Source organism: Lissotriton vulgaris, chromosome 3_1 (assembly GCF_964263255.1).
Source record: "Lissotriton vulgaris chromosome 3_1, aLisVul1.2, whole genome shotgun sequence".
Taxonomy (NCBI): Eukaryota; Metazoa; Chordata; class Amphibia; order Caudata; family Salamandridae; genus Lissotriton; species Lissotriton vulgaris.
Window position 1 is genome coordinate 231,157,497 of NC_141689.1, and position 18,197 is coordinate 231,175,693.

General features: G+C 46.6%; 1 protein-coding gene across 1 annotated transcript in view; it reads left to right on the plus strand.

The window, feature by feature from the left end:
* The window catches only part of LOC147726235 (urea transporter 2-like), a 181,137-nt gene that overhangs the window by 76,474 nt on the left and 86,466 nt on the right, over window positions 1-18,197 (plus strand). The window contains exons 4-5 of the mRNA XM_086960334.1: window positions 12,089-12,217; window positions 13,405-13,597. Coding sequence (XP_086816460.1) covers window positions 12,089-12,217; window positions 13,405-13,597 — 322 coding nt within the window. The remainder of the gene's footprint in view (window positions 1-12,088; window positions 12,218-13,404; window positions 13,598-18,197) is intronic.

Genomic DNA, 18,197 nt, shown 5'->3' on the forward strand with positions numbered 1-18,197 from the left:
CCCGGCTTGCTTGAATCCTGATGGTGCAATGAGCAAGGGACTCACATCTGAGTATACCCTTCCACGCTTATGGTGGACAAAAATGATTCAGAAAAGGGGGTGGTGATGAACAGAGTGTCTGAATTAAGCAGACCGCTCTTACCCAGTCCAAAGATCAGGGCTAGATCCATCACCGTTTTTTAGCTCACTGCACCATCCCAGCTCAGAACTTGGCGATATGCAAATTAGTCTGACCTTGGCCCAGTGCATCATGGGAACAGGGCAGACCAAACTACCAAGCCAATTCTTATACTGGGAAGGAAACAAGCTTCCGGGGACCGGTTTCTGGCATTTCAGCCGTCTTCGGCCCGGCTTGCTTGAATCCTGATGGTGCAATGAGCAAGGGACTCACATCTGAGTATACCCTTCCACGCTTATGGTGGACAAAAATGATTCAGAAAAGGGGGTGGTGATGAACAGAGTGTCTGAATTAAGCAGACCGCTCTTACCCAGTCCAAAGATCAGGGCTAGATCCATCACCGTTTTTTAGCTCACTGCACCATCCCAGCTCAGAACTTGGCTATATGCAAATTAGTCTGACCTTGGCCCAGTGCATCATGGGAACAGGGCAGACCAAACTACCAAGCCAATTCTTATACTGGGAAGGAAACAAGCTTCCGGGGACCGGTTTCTGGCGTTTCAGCCGTCTTCGGCCCGGCTTGCTTGAATCCTGATGGTGCAATGAGCAAGGGACTCACATCTGAGTATAACCTTCCACGCTTATGGTGGACAAAAATGATTCAGAAAAGGGGGTGGTGATGAACAGAGTGTCTGAATTAAGCAGACCGCTCTTACCCAGTCCAAAGATCAGGGCTAGATCCATCACCGTTTTTTAGCTCACTGCACCATCCCAGCTCAGAACTTGGCTATATGCAAATTAGTCTGACCTTGGCCCAGTGCATCATGGGAACAGGGCAGACCAAACTACCAAGCCAATTCTTATACTGGGAAGAAAACAACCTTCCGGGGACCGGTTTCTGGCATTTCAGTCGTCTTCGGCCCGTCTTTCTTGAATCCTGATGGTGCAATGAGCAAGGGACTCACATCTGAGTATACCCTTCCACGCTTATGGTGGACAAAAATGATTCAGAAAAGGGGGTGGTGATGAACAGAGTGTCTGAATTAAGCAGACCGCTCTTACCCAGTCCAAAGATCAGGGCTAGATCCATCACCGTTTTTTAGCTCACTGCACCACCCCAGCTCAGAACTTGGCTATATGCAAATTAGTCTGACCTTGGCCCAGTGCATCATGGGAACAGGGCAGACCAAACTACCAAGCCAATTCTTATACTGGGAAGGAAACAAGCTTCCGGGGACCGGTTTCTGGCATTTCAGCCGTCTTCGGCCCGGCTTGCTTGAATCCTGATGGTGCAATGAGCAATGGACTCACATCTGAGTATACCCTTCCACGCTTATGGTGGACAAAAAAGATTCAGAAAAGGGGGTGGTGATGAACAGAGTGTCTGAATTAAGCAGACTGCTCTTACCCAGTCCAAAGATCAGGGCTAGATCCATCACCGTTTTTTAGCTCACTGCACCATCCCAGCTCAGAACTTGGCTATATGCAAATTAGTCTGACCTTGGCCCAGTGCATCATGGGAACAGGGCAGACCAAACTACCAAGCCAATTCTTATACTGGGAAGGAAACAAGCTTCCGGGGACCGGTTTCTGGCATTTCAGCCGTCTTCGGCCCGGCTTGCTTGAATCCTGATGGTGCAATGAGCAAGGGACTCACATCTGAGTATACCCTTCCACGCTTATGGTGGACAAAAATGATTCAGAAAAGGGGGTGGTGATGAACAGAGTGTCTGAATTAAGCAGACCGCTCTTACCCAGTCCAAAGATCAGGGCTAGATTCCTCACCGTTTTTTAGCTCACTGCACCATCCCAGCTCAGAACTTGGCTATATGCAAATTAGTCTGACCTTGGCCCAGTGCATCATGGGAACAGGGCAGACCAAACTACCAAGCCAATTCTTATACTGGGAAGGAAACAAGCTTCCGGGGACCGGTTTCTGGCATTTCAGCCGTCTTCGGCCCGGCTTGCTTGAATCCCGATGAGGCAATGAGCAAGGGACTCACATCTGAGTATACCCTTCCACGTTTATGGTGGACAAAAATGATTCAGAAAAGGGGGTGGTGATGAACAGGCTGCCCTAGACCCAGGAGACTGGATGGTAGCGTTGGACTTGCAGGACGCGTATTTCCACATCTCCGTCCTGCCGGCCCACCGGCGTTACCTGCGGTTCACGGTAGGCCACAAGCACTTTCAGTTTACCGTGCTCCCCTTCGGCCTTAACAGCACCCCATGGGTGTTCACGAAGGTGATGGCGGTGGTCGCAGCTCATCTGCACAGGTTAGGGGTGCCAGTGTTCCACTACCTAGACGACTGGTTGTTGAAGGCTGGCTCGCTCCAAACAGTCGTCAGCCACCTCCAGACTACGGCGGATCTCCTGCACCAGCTGGGATTTTCCATCAATGTGCCGAAGTCACACCTGTGCCCCTCTCAGAAGCTCCTTTTCATCGGAGCGGTTCTCGACTCGGCGCAGGTTCGGGTTTACCCGCCCGAACAGCGGGTTTGGGATATACAGGCTCTGATTCTGATCTTCGGGCCGTTATCCCGAGTTTCAGTCAGGTTGACGCTGCGGCTTCTGGGGCTGATGGCCTCCTGCATCCTTCTGGTGCATCACGCACGGTGGCGGATTTGGGCTCTGCAGTGGGACCTGAAGTTTCAGTGGGCCCAGCATCAGGGCAACCTCTCCGACCATGTCCTGATCTCGGAGGGCACTGCGAGACAGCTGCAGTGGTGGCTCATGGACCAGCGATTGGGTCAACGGCAGATCCCTCTCCCTTCCCCAACCGGAGCACGTAGTTGTGACGGACGCGCCCCTCCAGGGCTGGGGAGGCCACTTGGGAGAGGCGGAGATCAGAGGACTCTGGTCTCCGGCGGAGTCCCGGCTCCATATCAATCTGTTGGAGCTGCGGGCGATTCGTCTGGCACTGAAGGCATTCCTCCCGTCTGTCCGAGGGAGTGCAGTGCAAGTGTTCACAGACAACACCACCGCCATGTGGTACTGCAACAAACAGGGCGGAGTGGGGTCGTGGACCCTTTGCCAGGAGGCTCTGCGTCTCTGGCAATGGCTGGAACATCAGGGCATGACCCTGGTGGTTCAACACCTGGCAGGTTCTCTGAACGCCAGGGCGGACGAACTCAGCCGTCGGTGCTCGATGGATCACGAATGGCGTCTGAACTCAGACGTGGCGCAAGGCCTCTTTCTGCGATGGGGAGAGCCTTGGTTAGATCTATTCGCCACCGAAGAGAACGCGCAATGTCATCAGTTCTACGCGTTGGAATTTCCAAGGCGGCACTCGCTCGGAGACGCTTTTCGTCGCGAGTGGAGCTGCGGTCTGTTGTACGCCTTTCCGGCTATACCACTTCTGCCCAGAGTGCTGAAGAAGATCAAGCACGACCGGGCACAAGTCATCCTTGTAGCTCCGGACTGGGCACGAAGGGGCTGGTATCCCGAGCTACTCAGTATGTCAGTCGATCCTCCGGTTCGTCTGCCTCTTCAGGAGGACCTTCTGTCGCAGCAGCAGGGGACGGTCCTCCACCCGAACCTGTCCAGTCTCCACCTCCATGCTTGGAGATTGAGCGGCGACAGTTGAGGCCATTTGACTTGCCTCCTGAAGTTTGCAACATCATTCTGGCAGCCAGGCGTCCCTCCACAAAGTCGGTATACGCCTGCAGGTGGAACAGATTTGTGGCATGGTGTACAGCAAAGGCTGTGGATCCCCTCAATGCCCCTCTCTCTGAGGTTCTCCTCTTTCTTCTCTGTTTTGCCCAGCAGGGCTCTGCTCTGGGCACTGTCAAGGGCTATCTTTCAGCTCTTTCAGCCTTTCTGAGGCTGCCTGACCAACCTTCTTTATTCAAGTCCCCTATCGTTAATTGATTCCTGAAGGGCATCACTCATACCTTTCCTCCAGTTCCCTTTGTGATGCCTCAGTGGGACTTGAACCTGGTTCTAACGTTTCTGATGTGCGCTCCCTTTGAGCCACTTCACAACTGTCCTCTTCGCCTTATTTCTTTGAAGACTGCCTTCCTGGTAGCCATCACCTCTGCCAGGAGAGTGAGTGAGCTCCAGGCTCTGTCTTGTAAGCCTCCTTTCCTTTCAGTCCATCCGGACAAGGTTGTATTACGGACAAGGCCCTCCTTCCTTCCCAAGGTAGTCACGGCCTTCCACATTGGGCAATCCATCACGTTGCCCACCTTCTGTCCGCCTCCGCACCCCTCGAAAGAGGAGGAGAGGCTCCACCGTCTGGACCCAAAACGTGCGCTCTCATTTTATCTGAACCGCACACAACAGTTCCAGGTGGATGATCAACTCTTTGTTAGGTACGCGGGCGCTAAGAAAGGGAAAGCGGTGCACAAGCGGACCATCTCCCGGTGGATTATCTTGTGCATCCAGGCGTGTTACTCCTTGGCTAAGAAGGAACCCCCTGTTGGGCTGAGGGCTCATTCCACTCAAGCCACGGCCACTACAACTGCCCTGGGCCGAGGTGTGCCCTTGCAGGACATTTGCCAGGCAGCTACGTGGGCCTCGCTGCACACGTTTGCAAGACACTATTGCCTGGACAGTCAAGTCCGGAGGGACGGCTACTTTGGCCGTTCCGTCCTCCAGGACTTTCTGGTGTGATTATTGGTTCGCAGACCCACCACCACGGGGATGGTATTGCTGGGGTATCTATTCTAAGGTAAGGAATCTATCACTAACGTGTCTCTTTCAGATGCACAAGTTACTACTTGTGTAACAATATATCTGTAAGAGACATTAGTTAGTGATAGATTCCTTACCGACCCACCCATCCTCCCGGTTCTGCGAACCGATATCTAGGGTTAAGGTCATCCCCTTTCAGGGCCCTAGTTTCTTGGCACCAGTGTTGGTTTTTGTCATGGCTCTGCGCTTCTGGTGCGGAAAAGCTGTGGCTAAGAACTGACGTCAACACGCGGAGGCGGCGTCTAAGTACTCCCGACGACGTCACCACGGCGCCCACGACGCCGACGACGGACGCAGATCCGCAGACGACGCCTACCGACGCGTAAGGGTACTGCTACGCAAAAGTTTCCGGATCCGATCCAGTCTGACGCTTGGGGATATACTAAGGTAAGGAATCTATCACTAACTAATGTCTCTTACAGATATATTGTTACACAAGTAGTAACTTGTGCTTCAAGGATAGGAGGGCTGTTGAATACATTTGCAACTGGGCACATGTAGGCCCAGCACCCTTAATTCAGTCATTGCCCTTGACTTATTTTTTACCCATCAGCATACGCTGCACCTAGAAAAACTTTATCAGATGGGGGGTTACAGAATTGGAGTACCATAGGGGCATAAGGATGTTTAATAGGTATGACATGTTGTCTGGGCTGGAAGACTGCGATTGACGACGACTATTTGATGGTTGTCAGAGGTTTAAAGGAGTGACTTTTATTGAGGATAACCCAGACAAAAGTTTAAAACTATCTATTGACAACGAAAGCTCTCAGGGTGGGGCATTGGGCCTTAAGCCTAATGGAATTAAATTAAATGTAAAGAGTGTAGTCAGCTCTCAGGATGGGGCATTGGGCCTGAAGCCTAATGGAATTCAATCAAATGAAGAGAGTGTAGTCTCGAACCAGATGGGGTGTGAGGTAACACTAAACTATGCTCTGAGTGAGATAAATTTACTCCTATCTACTGAGCAGAATATAGAGCATTGGCGTGATTTTTTAATAGGTGGGGTTGATAATGTTGGTAGATCTTCTAGTAAAACTGCTTTATGTCATTGGTATCATGGAACATAGCGGGCTTGGGATCAAAACTTGCCTCGCCTGTCTGGTCCGATTTTATTGATAAATTTGATTTTTGCCTCTTTCAAGAGACTTGGTCGGTGGATTCTGTATTTCGGCTGGGTTATCTCAATTTCTATGTTCCTTTATAAAAAAGAAAAAGGGATTAGTGATTTGGGTTAAGCAGGATTTAAGCTGTAACATCCAACAACTTCCTGTCTTAAATATTGATATCCTTGCAGTGAGACTCAGCTTTCCGTCTGGTGTAAGCATCAATATTTTCAATGTTTATGCAAGAGGACACCCGGGAGGGGAAAAGTCTGAAATAATATCAGCTCTAGATGCCCTAATTGAGGCCTTGCCTGGTAATACACTGCCTCTCGTAGCGGGGGACTTCAATACAACCTTTGAGCCGCTAGGGTATGACGACCAGAGCTTAACGGAGGAGGAAGACTCAAGATGGGGTATATCCCAACTTGAGTTGGTACCTATAAAAAAATGGACTGAGGCGGCAATACAATTTAAAGGGCTTTGTATGGGGAACCAACTAAGGGCTGCCAATGGCCGAACGCCATCTGACAGACAGGGCAACAGAACGTATGATAATGGCTACAGGTTTAGCTGTATAGACTACCTGCTTGTCCATCTAAAATTGTGGCATTGGCTTGTGGATATGGCGGTAACGGCTTTCATAGAGAGCGATCATAACCCCCTTACCTCTCTGTTCAGGTTGGGATTAGATGGAGCTGTACCAGCAATCCAGGATAAAACAGCTCCGGACGTTGCTCTAGCAAATGACGAGCGCCACCTTAAGTGGAGCAAAGTTATTGAGCACCCCAATACCTTGATTTCAATTACAAATTATGTAAATAAGGTACTAGTAGATCTGGGTCTACTGCTATCAATGGGGACTTCCATTCTTTTATTATTGAAGCCCATACTAAAGTTTTTGCTCAACTTAAAACACATTTTTGTAAGTTGGGCTCAGGTAGATGTAAATTTAGGAAAAAACAGAGGGCTGGTACAATGAAGCTTGTCGACAAGTACGGGCCGAGCTGGGTTTAGCACTAAAAATGAGGGACCCGAGTAAGGTAAGAGAGGCACAGGGCTGTTACAGGAAAGTACAGATAGGGGCAAAAAAGATATGGGATGAGTGCAAGTGGCAGGAGCTTAAAGAAGCTTGTGTGGCTAAAAATTCAAAACTATTATTGGACACATATTATTATTATTATTATTATGTTTCTTATATAGCATCTGAATCGACCCCCGAAGGGGTATCTCCACGCTTGCCTTGGGAACCCGTCCTGGCTTTTCCCTGTGAGATAGCCCTTACAGGGCATCCCCAAGGTGAAAGCCAGGCATCCCGCCGCAGGGGGGGGGGTGTTGTGGAGACTTAGCAAGCTTAATGCCCAGAGTTGCAGAGTGTGAACCCATGATTAGGTCAGGCACCGAAGCGAGAATTATCGAGTCCATGAACATTTGAGCTCAAGACCCTGCCGCGTCGGGAATTGAACCCTGGTCCCGGGTCTGACCTCTTCTTTAGGGTCTGCCTGCTCTAACCAGTGAGCCACACTTCTCCACAACCAATGAGCCACACTTCTCCACAATACAAATACAAATGGGATAGGGGTGGGTGTCCGGAACGCCCGCATACTAATGTCACCCAGCATTTGTGGGTTGCTTATTTCAAGCCACAATACACCTGTAGTGGTAGTGATGAGAACAATGGTACATCCACCTATACATTTTATGAAGGAGCTGCTTTTACCCTAATAATAATAATAATAATAATTAATAATAATAATAATAATAATAATAATAATAATAATAATAATAATAATAATAAAGGGGTTTATAAAGCACCTGGTTACGCCATATGGCGTGTCCCAGCGCTGTGGAGAAGAGATTGGAGCATGGCAGTAGAAAGGATTCATAGGTCCACTGTCATGGGGGGCTATTGAGAAAACAAATGAGTTTTAAGAAGGCTCCTAAACCTGGTCTCTGATTGTTCCATCCTTAGTCCTATCGGTAGCGTATTCCAGTTTTGCGCCGCTAACAGGCGGAATGAGCGTCCTCCCATTCTTGCTTTCTTAATCCTAGGGATTACCAGCTGTCCTGTCCCGCCTGATCTCAATGTTCTGCCCGGTATATATCTCGTAATCAGATTTCCCAGGTACATTGGAGCTTTAAGCCAAAGGATCCGCTGGCAAATCAGGAGGGATTGGAATAGTATCCTTTTCTTGACTGGAAGCCAATGAAGGGCTTCAAGGGCAGCTTTTGATGCGGCCCTTCTGGGAAGTCTCAAAATCAGACGAGCAGCCGCATTCTGTAGGACTTGAAGACGCCGGATATTCTTTTCCGGGGTACCCAGAAGAAGAACATTCTCGTAGTCTAGTTGGGAAGTAACTAAGGCGTGAGTTACGGTCTGTCTGGTCTCTAGTGGGAGTAAATCTAGTGTTTTTTTGAGGGTTTTAAAAACACCGAAACATTTCCCCACTAGCCGGCGGATGTGACCTTCAAAAGAGAGGGCCGAGTCCACCCAGACTCCCAGATTCTTAGCCTCTGAACATGGTGTAGGGGTGGGGCCCAGACATTGTGGCCACTTTTCTGATGTCCAATAAGATTTGTCTTTGCCGACCACTAACACCTCAGTTTTTGTACCGTTCAATTTCAAGCAGTTGTTATTCATCCAGGAGGCAAGCTCCTGCATGCATTGCTTAAAGTTGGAGGCCTCAGCCGACGGTGCTTGAGATAGAGTAATGAGCAGCTGAGTGTCATCAGCGTATGACACTAATTCCACTCCAAACGCCTGCACCACCTCAGCTAGGGGGCACAGGTAAAGGTTGAATAAGTTGGGGCTGAGGGCCGATCCCTGAGGGACTCCCTGTTCCAATGCCACCTCTTTGGACTGAAATGATCCTCTTTGGATCTGGAAACTACGCTCTGTCAGAAAGGATTTCAGCCAGCCCAGCGCTGGGCCCAAAATGCCACCTCTGTTCAGACACTGTAGCAAGGTGAAATGTGCTACAGTGTCGAACGCAGCGCTAAGGTCTAGCATTATCAGTGCCATGGTGTGTCCGGCATCTGCTCCTTGCCTGATGGTTTCTGTGGCTCTTAACAGAGCGGTTTCGGTGGAATAACCTGCCCGAAACCCTGATTGAGAGGTGTGCAGGCGCTTAGCTCTCTCCATGTGTGCAGTCAGCTGGATATTGACCACTTTTTCTGCTACCGTGGCAACGTAAGGCAGCAAGGAGATGGGTCTAAGGTTTTCGAGAATATCATGGCTGAGAGTGGTCTTTTTCCTAATAGGTAGTATCACTGCCTTTTTCCATGATACAGGCAGGGTATGAGATGCAAAAGAGTTCTCCAGAACGTGCCTGATGTATGGTTCAAGAGTCTCTAAGCTCTCACCTAGTACCTTGGGGGTGCTGGGTAATTGGGGGATCCAGACTTGGTACTACGGCAAATGCTAGTTAAAATTTCTGGAGGGGGGACTGTAAAACAGCTCAAGTTCTGTGTCACTGCACTGTCTCCCGGTGCTTCCACAAAAGTCAATCCACTCCCAGGATTACTATTGAAAGTGGCATAGATATCCTGACCTTTAAAGAGAATTAGTCTGCCACTCTATTACATTCTTCTACAGAGTCATTATCTGGGGTATTTGAGTTTGCTACTGTGGAGATCTCTTTATAAATTCCGAAGAGTTCTTTGGAGGAGTTCTCCGCCTCTCCTATTCTAATTTTATAATGGGCGGCTTTAGCTCTTCTGAGTATGATATTTCCTCTGTCCTTCCCTATAGAGCTTCCGCTCCCGTGACCCTAGAAGATGTTGATAGGGCATTAGAGACAGTAACTGAGGGAAGAGCACCGGGTATCGATTGCATCCCTGCCAATGTGTTTTTAAATGACAAACAAACCTGGCGATTATATATTGCCTATTTGGCAAATGCAATAGCTCAAGGAGCGGCTGTCCCTTACTCTTGGAAGGGGGCAGAAATTGTTCTGGTGTATAAAAAAGGGGATAAGTCTGTTGCAGGCAACTATAGGCCTATTAGTCTAATCGACTCCATTTAGAAAATCATGGGCAGATTAGTTTTGTGTAAAATACAGTCTTGGAAGGACGAAAATAACATCTTGAGTCCATTGCAGGCCGGCTTCCGCCCTAAAACAAGTACAATCGACCACGTTCTTTGTTTTACTACCCTCTATTGGCGGACAGTGGTCTTGGTAAAAGGGGCTCTGTATGCTGTGTTCATTGATTTGAGGGCAGCTTTTGATTTTGTACCGTGCTGTAAATTATGGCGAGTCTTGGAGGAGTTGGGGATGGCCCAGGAGTTGCTGACACTGATTGTGCGCTTGCATGAGGATAACTTTGCCCGGGTCCGGTGGGGGTTGCAGGGAGAAGCTACGGAAACCTTCCCCGTTGAGCGAGGAGTGTGACAGGGATGCGTTATGGCACCTACCCTGTTCTCGCTCTTCGCCAATAGGGTGGCGGACTACCTTTCCTTGGCCCCCACGGATGCCCCTGTGTTGGCAGGTATTCGTATTCCAGTCCTCATGTTTGCGGACGATACCTTAATTATCTCCAAAACACCGAGCGGCCTCCAGCAGGCCCTTCAACGGTTTTTGCCTTTTGCAGGGTCTTGAAATAAATACTGCCAAGACAAAATTTATGTCTTTCAATGAACCCAAATCCTTTAGAGGTAGTATACATCTGAGTAATTGTCCATTAGAGCAGGTTGATGCTTTTACCTATCTGGGTGTTACCCTGCAGAGGGATATGCGTTGGAATAGCCAACTCGATCTGGCTGTCTTAAAGCACCAACAGCAGTCAGGATTTCTTTTACAAAAATGTAAAACCTCACTAACTAAACCAGTTAGTCCAGCCCTTGACATTTATGGGATGAAGGTACTGAGTTCGGCCCTATACGGAGCCGAACTGTGGGGGTTCGAGAACCTAAAACACCAGTCATTGGTGGAGAATGAGTTCCTACGTAAAGTTACCAGTGTCCCACAAAGTACCCCACTAACACCAAACTTATGGGATCTAGGTAGGAAAGCAGTTGAAGCTCTGGCCATTCTTCACCAATTATTGTATTGGCGTAGAATATGGACTACTGAAGAACTGTCGCACTATGCCCAGGGTCTTATGGATATCATTGAAAAAGACTCCTTCCATAAAATTAAATGGCTGAAGAAGATTAGATCTTTTCTAGTGAGGTTGGGCATGACCGAACTATGGGATGACCCTTTAAAAGCAGTCTTTCCCTTTAAAAAAACTTGAAGGAAAGATATTGGGAGATGGTCTTCTCATCAACATCTTCTCACCTCACTGGACGATTCCTTGAATTTAAGCCCTGGCCTGCGCTTGAAAGGTACTGGGATGTTATTGAAAAGATATTGGGAGATGGTCTTCTCATCAACATCTTCTCACCTCACTGGACGATTCCTTGAATTTAAGCCCTGGCCAGTGCTAGAAAGGTACTGGGATGTTATTGAAAAGCCTTATGATCGTAAACTGTATTTCCAATTCAGGGTGGGAACTCTTCCAACAAGGTTATTTACTGCAAATTGGGTGGGGTCAACTAGTGACAGATGTTTTAGGTGCATGGACCAGCAAGAATCTGTAAGTCACATCTTGTTCTTCTGTCCTCTATATATTGCACCACATCGTAAGTGGATAAAACCAATCTGTCGATTAATGGGTACTCGAAAATATTCAGGGGCCCTGAGAATTCTAGGTTCAGACCCCAACCCACCTATAGCTGTAGCGAAGTTCCTGAATTGGGGATGGGCAATACGTTCAAAACTGATGCTTTTGTCTAGCGAGTAGTTGGACCATTGGGTTATCTCTTACCCTCAAGCGCATCCCAGTAAAAATAATCGCTTGCACAAGTAACGGGGTATGGGTTTCTTGCTTAAGAGGTAGACACTGTGTGCTATTGAACCACTCACTATCTCATATAACGAATTAGTGAATATGCTAATAATGCTCTTTTGTAAGTTTGATAATTTTAAAATAATTTTAGCCTATATAACTTTTTAAGCAATGTATTCGATAGTTGTTGTATGAAGTTTAATTGTATCTTAATTATTTATATAAAATATCATATTATGTTTTTTTTAGATTGTATTGAATATCTGATGAATGTTTTACGGTGGGCTTTCATGACTTAACTGTCGAATAAAGTTTATGATGATGATACTTTTCCTTCAACAGGCCCGCAATAGCAGCAGGACACCACGGTTATAACGGAATCCTAGTCGGCTTACTTATGGCAGTGTTCTCTGACAAAGGCAACTGGTACTGGCAGCTTCTACTGCCTGTCACCGTCATGTCTATGATCATGTAAGTTACACATTATAGTCCGTCCAGTATATTCTATATGATAATGACAGCTGAGCAAATCTTTCTTTGGTGTTCTAGTTTAGTCTCTGAAAACCATGTATTTGGTGATCAACGATAGTTTTAAAGCAAAATTTGCTGTAAGGCACGAGTGTACCCTTTTTCAAAATCTTTTCTGGAAAGAGAAATCGTCTTTGTGTTGTGCTTGAAATGTGCCTTGAGTCTGTGGGACTTGCATTCCAACTTGGATTGTGCCTGCACTGCAATGCAAGAAAATTGTAGTATTTTCTGACATGTGATCATCATCACAAAATGGTGGACTGAAGAAGCACCTAAACAACTAATCAATTTCAACTAATTCACTATCTTTACATTTTAAATGACTATAATGGCATGTCTTCAGAAAATTGATAACGTGTGCTTCTCAACTACATAATTGTAGCAATTTTAGTGCTTGTATTCTCCACTTAAACATCAATATGGTTTGAAAAGATCAGTAATGCATCACATTTGAGATGTGGCAATTACTGGAGTTGGAATATTGTGTCTCTGGTAGATTTCACACCTCCTCACGTCCCTCATCCAACTGATGAGTCTGCCTGGCATCTGCACGCCAGCACCATTGTTGCAGAGGAGACACACTTGCTACTGCATTATAATTAATTGGGAATTTCTTCTTGGTGGAAGTGTAAAATCTTCAATAAGAGGAGAATAACCACAAATGTAGGCTGCATGCTAGGGTGCTCCTATTGCATATTTCCTTTCAGGGAGTAGTTGACCTGACTTGAGACCACTGATTTGGGGCATCCTGGGATATGGTTAGCAGAAGGCGCTTGAATGCCTTTGAACTGACTGGTTTACTTCTGTGAAGCCCTCTCCCAACAGAGTGGGGACTCTTCTACATCTCATACTCTCATACACTGGTGTAGCTTCTTTCATGTAGACTGCTATTAGATTCTTCTCCCTGTGTACATTCTGGGTGTTCAGATTTTGCAATAGGTAAAATAAACCACTTGGACTAAAGAACAATGATACAGTAAAATATGTTTGTGATTTGTCTGATTTGGACTCATCTTATATGCTTTGAGGAAAACAGATTTGTACTATCAGTTTTACAAGTGGAAAATTGTATGCACATAAATTAGCATGTTGCTATAAAATAACATAACTTTTTCCACCTTCCTTTTCAGTCCCATTCTGTCAAGTGCCTTGGTGGCCATCTTGAGTAAGTGGGACCTCCCTGTGTTCTCGCTGCCTTTCAACATCGCATTGTCCCTGTACTTGGCTGCCACTGGACATTACAATGTGTTCTTCCCAACTGTATTGTTGGAGCCCATCTCAGCTGTGCCAAATATCACTTGGTCTAAAGTGGAAGTTCCTCTGGTGAGTGACAATTTCCTACTCATTGACTTGTTTTAAGTTTAGCTGTACAGATGCCTCACTGGCCATGGATACATTGTGGCTCCTCGGGATACATGGACTTTCTTAATCCTGTCCTGCCTGAGAAACTGAAGAGCAAAAGGTGTGCCAAAGTCTTGCTTTGCGTTTTTTATTTTATGTCTCAGCAGAGGTCCAATTGAATTGTGGGGTGATACGGGGTTCCTCTCTTACCCACCATCTATTTAATAACTATATTCGACCCTAGGTCAATTCCCTTAAAATGATGTAGGCAAACATTTTCAATTACGCTGACCACATGCAACTAATATTTACAATCAATGATAGCTCTACGTCCAGGCAGAATTTTAAAGATACTATGCTGTTCATCCGGGATTGGATGAACAGCAAACATCTGAAATTAAACTTGGACAAAAGTGCGATAGTCCTCACCAAGAACAAGGTGGTCTATTGGAATCCCACCTTTTGGCCCAGTGAGATGGGTGCCCCACCCACTCCCAAAAAGGCAGTAAAAAGTCTTTGGGTCATTATTGATGAGGATTTTTCACTCAAACAGCAGATCAGCGCAGTAACCATGGCCTGTTTTTTTCAATTGAGACAAATCAAAAAGATAAGGACACTTTTCACGAGTGATGCCTTCGTACCAGTAATCATAGCTTTAGTGATGTTGAGAATCGACTACCCTAACTCTCTCTATCCGGACCTTCCGAAATTTCTCCAGCTAATTCAAAATCAGTCAGCTTGGCTAATATCTCACTTGCCCAGTGAAGGGTAGATTTCTTGGGTAACCAAAGACCTCCACTGGCTGTCAGTGCCACAAAGAACTAGGGGCCAATTCAATTTAGCGAGTCCTTAATAGCGATTTTTACCGAATTGCTATTAACGACTCGCTAAATGGAATGTAGGTAGGAATCGCTAAAATATTAGCGATTCCTTAACATTCCTTAATAACGAATCGGTAACTGAGATTCTTTATTAAGGAAAACCTAGTCATTCATTCCTATGGGCTAGGAGGCCCACAGGAATGAATGGGAAGATATTCACTATTAGCGATTCAGTTTTACCGAAACGCCAATAGCGGGAACTATTTCAAGAGTGCCATGGTGTCCAAAGGACACCCTGTTGCACCCCTGAAATGTGCATGTGTGCACATGTGGCGCACATACATGCCGGTCGGTAACACAGAAATTCTGGGAATTTTGCGTTACCGCTCGGTATTTGGCCACATACATCTGGCCCTAGGTCTTTAAGGCATTACATCTGAGCAGCCCTGCCTTCATAAAATCTCGGATAACTAAGTACTGTCCCACTAGAGAACTGAGATCCAGTCACTTAAACTATTTGGTCATCCCCACTCATAAAAAACACCGGACCGGAGGAAGAAGGTTCTCCGTTACTGCCCCTCGAGCTTTAAATACCTTACTATTGGAGATCAGGCAGAACCCCAATTACATCAGATTTAGACTACTCCTGAAAACTTTCCAGTAACAAAGGATTAAGGACAAGAGACCTTTCGGTAAACGTACGCTCTAAAAATACTCAGTAACATATAAGAACATAACTTATGTGAAAGTATATTGTGCTGAGCTCTCCCAAAGAACTGGTCTTATTAGGGACTTAATTCATACATCTGTAGCTCTTATTGTTCCTTAAGATGAGGTAATAAGTAAACCCGGTTGGTAGTGGTAAAGGAGGGGTGGGGGGGTTACATAGAATTTGTTCTGGGTTTCAAGTGGCTGAGGATTGCTGACTGAACAAAAGGTAAACCTTTGTTTAGACATTTTATGGTCAAACATGAACCCATATGGAATGAATTTGAGGTACCTAAATTTTTATCTTGATGTGAGAGGAATGGATTTGGCTTTACTTGGCAAATCACCTTGACTTCATCACCACTATATTGCATTTTGTAGAGCTCCTCTTTTTTTATTCCTGCGTTTAGATAGTATGGTTGAAAAAGTCTCAAAATATGGTTTCTGTCGATGACATTGTGATTAAACATGTTCTCTTTTGTTCAGTCTCATGGTATTTGTGTATTTGAAGGGAATGTCGCACAGAGGTAATATCCTCAAATTTATCTGTAAAGGTTTTATATGCACACTGATCAATTTAAACTGCATAGATAAAACAGATCTATTGAAGTGGGTGAAAGTATTTTATAATACTAAATCTAAAGTTTTCAAAGAAATAAGCTACTTTTTTTATCCAAGCTGATTTGGTTCTTTATAGAATAAACATATAGAGGCTTTTTTTTAAAAAACATTTTTTTTACTGTTGAATCTTTTTTGTCTAGTTTTGATTAAGCCAATCGCACCCCTCTATCCATTACATCATGATGTAAAATCTGGCCAATTCTTGTTTTTTTAACCGTTAAAAATTGATCTTTACTATCTCTATGGAAACTCTGATTAGTCCATCAGTTTCAAGGGTAAGAGATGACCCCAGCAGCTTATTGTGCTTGGAAAAAAAGGTGCTAAACCCTTTTTTATATTGGCAGGCTACACTGTTATCCTGTGGCCAATAGTGTCAAGGTTTTTAGAAGGAGGATTGACCTACAGTGGGGACTTCAGTAAATGCCTCAAAATGTTAGAGAAGGACCTGACTAAAGTACATCTTGAACTGCCTGATCGAGTTTGATTGCAAGGGCATGGGGTTTCAACTTCTGAAGTGGTGTTGAGGAAAACTATTCATCAGCACTGACCATCCAGAATTTAAAATGGCCTTCTCCAAGGTGCTTTAAAAATATTTTCTATGTTGTCCACCAGAGCCAGGCGACTCCAGGTGTTTGGCAACAAGGTTTCTTCATTATTCTTAAGGGAGCCACTGATACCAAGCATGATTGCAGTAAGCTCATAGCTTCATAGCCCTGTTTCTGGAATCACTAGCCAGTCGAATGCTTCCAATCCCAACAATGGCTCCAGTATTTGGGTGTTGGTGGGTAGGGGAAGAGGGTCGATGAGGGCTGGACACTATTTAGTAAGCTAGGCGACCTCTTGAGGGTAACAAAACTTGTAGCTATGCAGACCCTAACTGTAGGTTGTTGGGTAATAGTTTAATTGGTCAAGGATAAAGCGTGATCTTGTTTGGCGTAGTGGACTATACCCTATGGGCTGTCTTGCAATTAGAGCCATTAGAGAGTTGAGAGATTTCAATGACCATACCAGGTCGCACCTCCACTCTTCACCAGGCTATGTTCCCCGGCATACAGCACCTCTTTAGGGTGTGTACAGTATGCATTCAGAGGGCAACGCGGTCCTGTAAGAAGGCATGGATCATCACCTGATGTTCAAGATTTAGTACTAGTCGTCTTGGCTGCTGATCTTGAGGCATTTGAAACATGCCTCTAAGTAGGACTCATTTCTTCTCCTGGGCCTTGCAGTGCTTCTCCACTCGTGGGGTCAATGTCTTGAAGTGGAGGCAGCAGCCTTTTCATTAATGTTTGATCCAAGGCTTAGTTCCAGCTTTGAAGGGAAACTGCAAAAAGTTAAGTAATCCTCTCAACCGTGCGGCACAATTCTCTATCCTCAAATCCAAAAGTAGAAATATTGTCTTTGGACAGTACCTATTTGCAATGTGAGTGTGGGGTACAGGAGTCACGCCCAGACGGAAGGTGTGTCATCTTCCATCTCAATCTCTCCAGTCAGTCACAGAAGGGTTTATATTCACATGCATTCTTACCAGGCTGTGTACGTGGAGGGTGGAAGATGATCAGCTACGTGGAGGGTGGAAGATGATCCGCAAATGTTCATTTGGGCTATGATCTGGGCTGGCAGACAATGGACAACCCAAATGAAGTTCACCCTCCAGGCGATCGTAAAGCCCTTTTTGCGGACCTTGGCACGCTGCTGGAACCCTGAGCACCCCTGCACGCAAGGAACAACGTAGCGCCTCGCCGGACCTGCTTCGCGGGTCCCGCAGCGCTTGGCTGGTTGTGGGAGCTGCTCGGGGGAAGTTTGTGGAGCGCGGGGCAGGCGAGTGTGCTAGCGGGGCTGCGAGCATCGAGGCAGGGACTCCAGCGTCCAGGAGTCCCTGCGCGCCCAACCAGTTACACCTGGGCTGCTCTCCCCGCTGGCCACGCCCCCCCGCCTATCAGCCCCCTCGGAGGGTGAGACTGTCTACATAAGCGAACTGAGCATCCGCTTCGCGGGAGCGAGCGGGAGCGCGCCGGGAGAAGCCCGGGACAAGGGCGGGACCGTCTGTGGCCGTCAGGGGCCAAAGGAGGCCGGGCTGGGCCATATCCCTTACCTTTTTCTTCCAACCTCGGTTGATCTTTGATTCTGACTAAGGCGATGCCCTCACCGGCACCACGTGAAACTCCATCAAGGGAGGGGGGCAGCAATACAGGGACGCTGGACAATTACTTTAAATCTGCCAAAGGAGATGGGGGCAAAGAAAACTCCCTGGAGAGACGTAGGGCGGAGAGTCGGCACTCCATTGAATCGATGAAGAGTAGACCCCTGACAGAAATTATCCCGTATCCTATTTCTCAAGAGGAGGGTATCCCACCCAATAGCTTAAATCTACCGACTCTTGAGGATTTCCCCCTTTTACTTCGGGAAATCCCAAGCACCCCTGGTATGTTGCC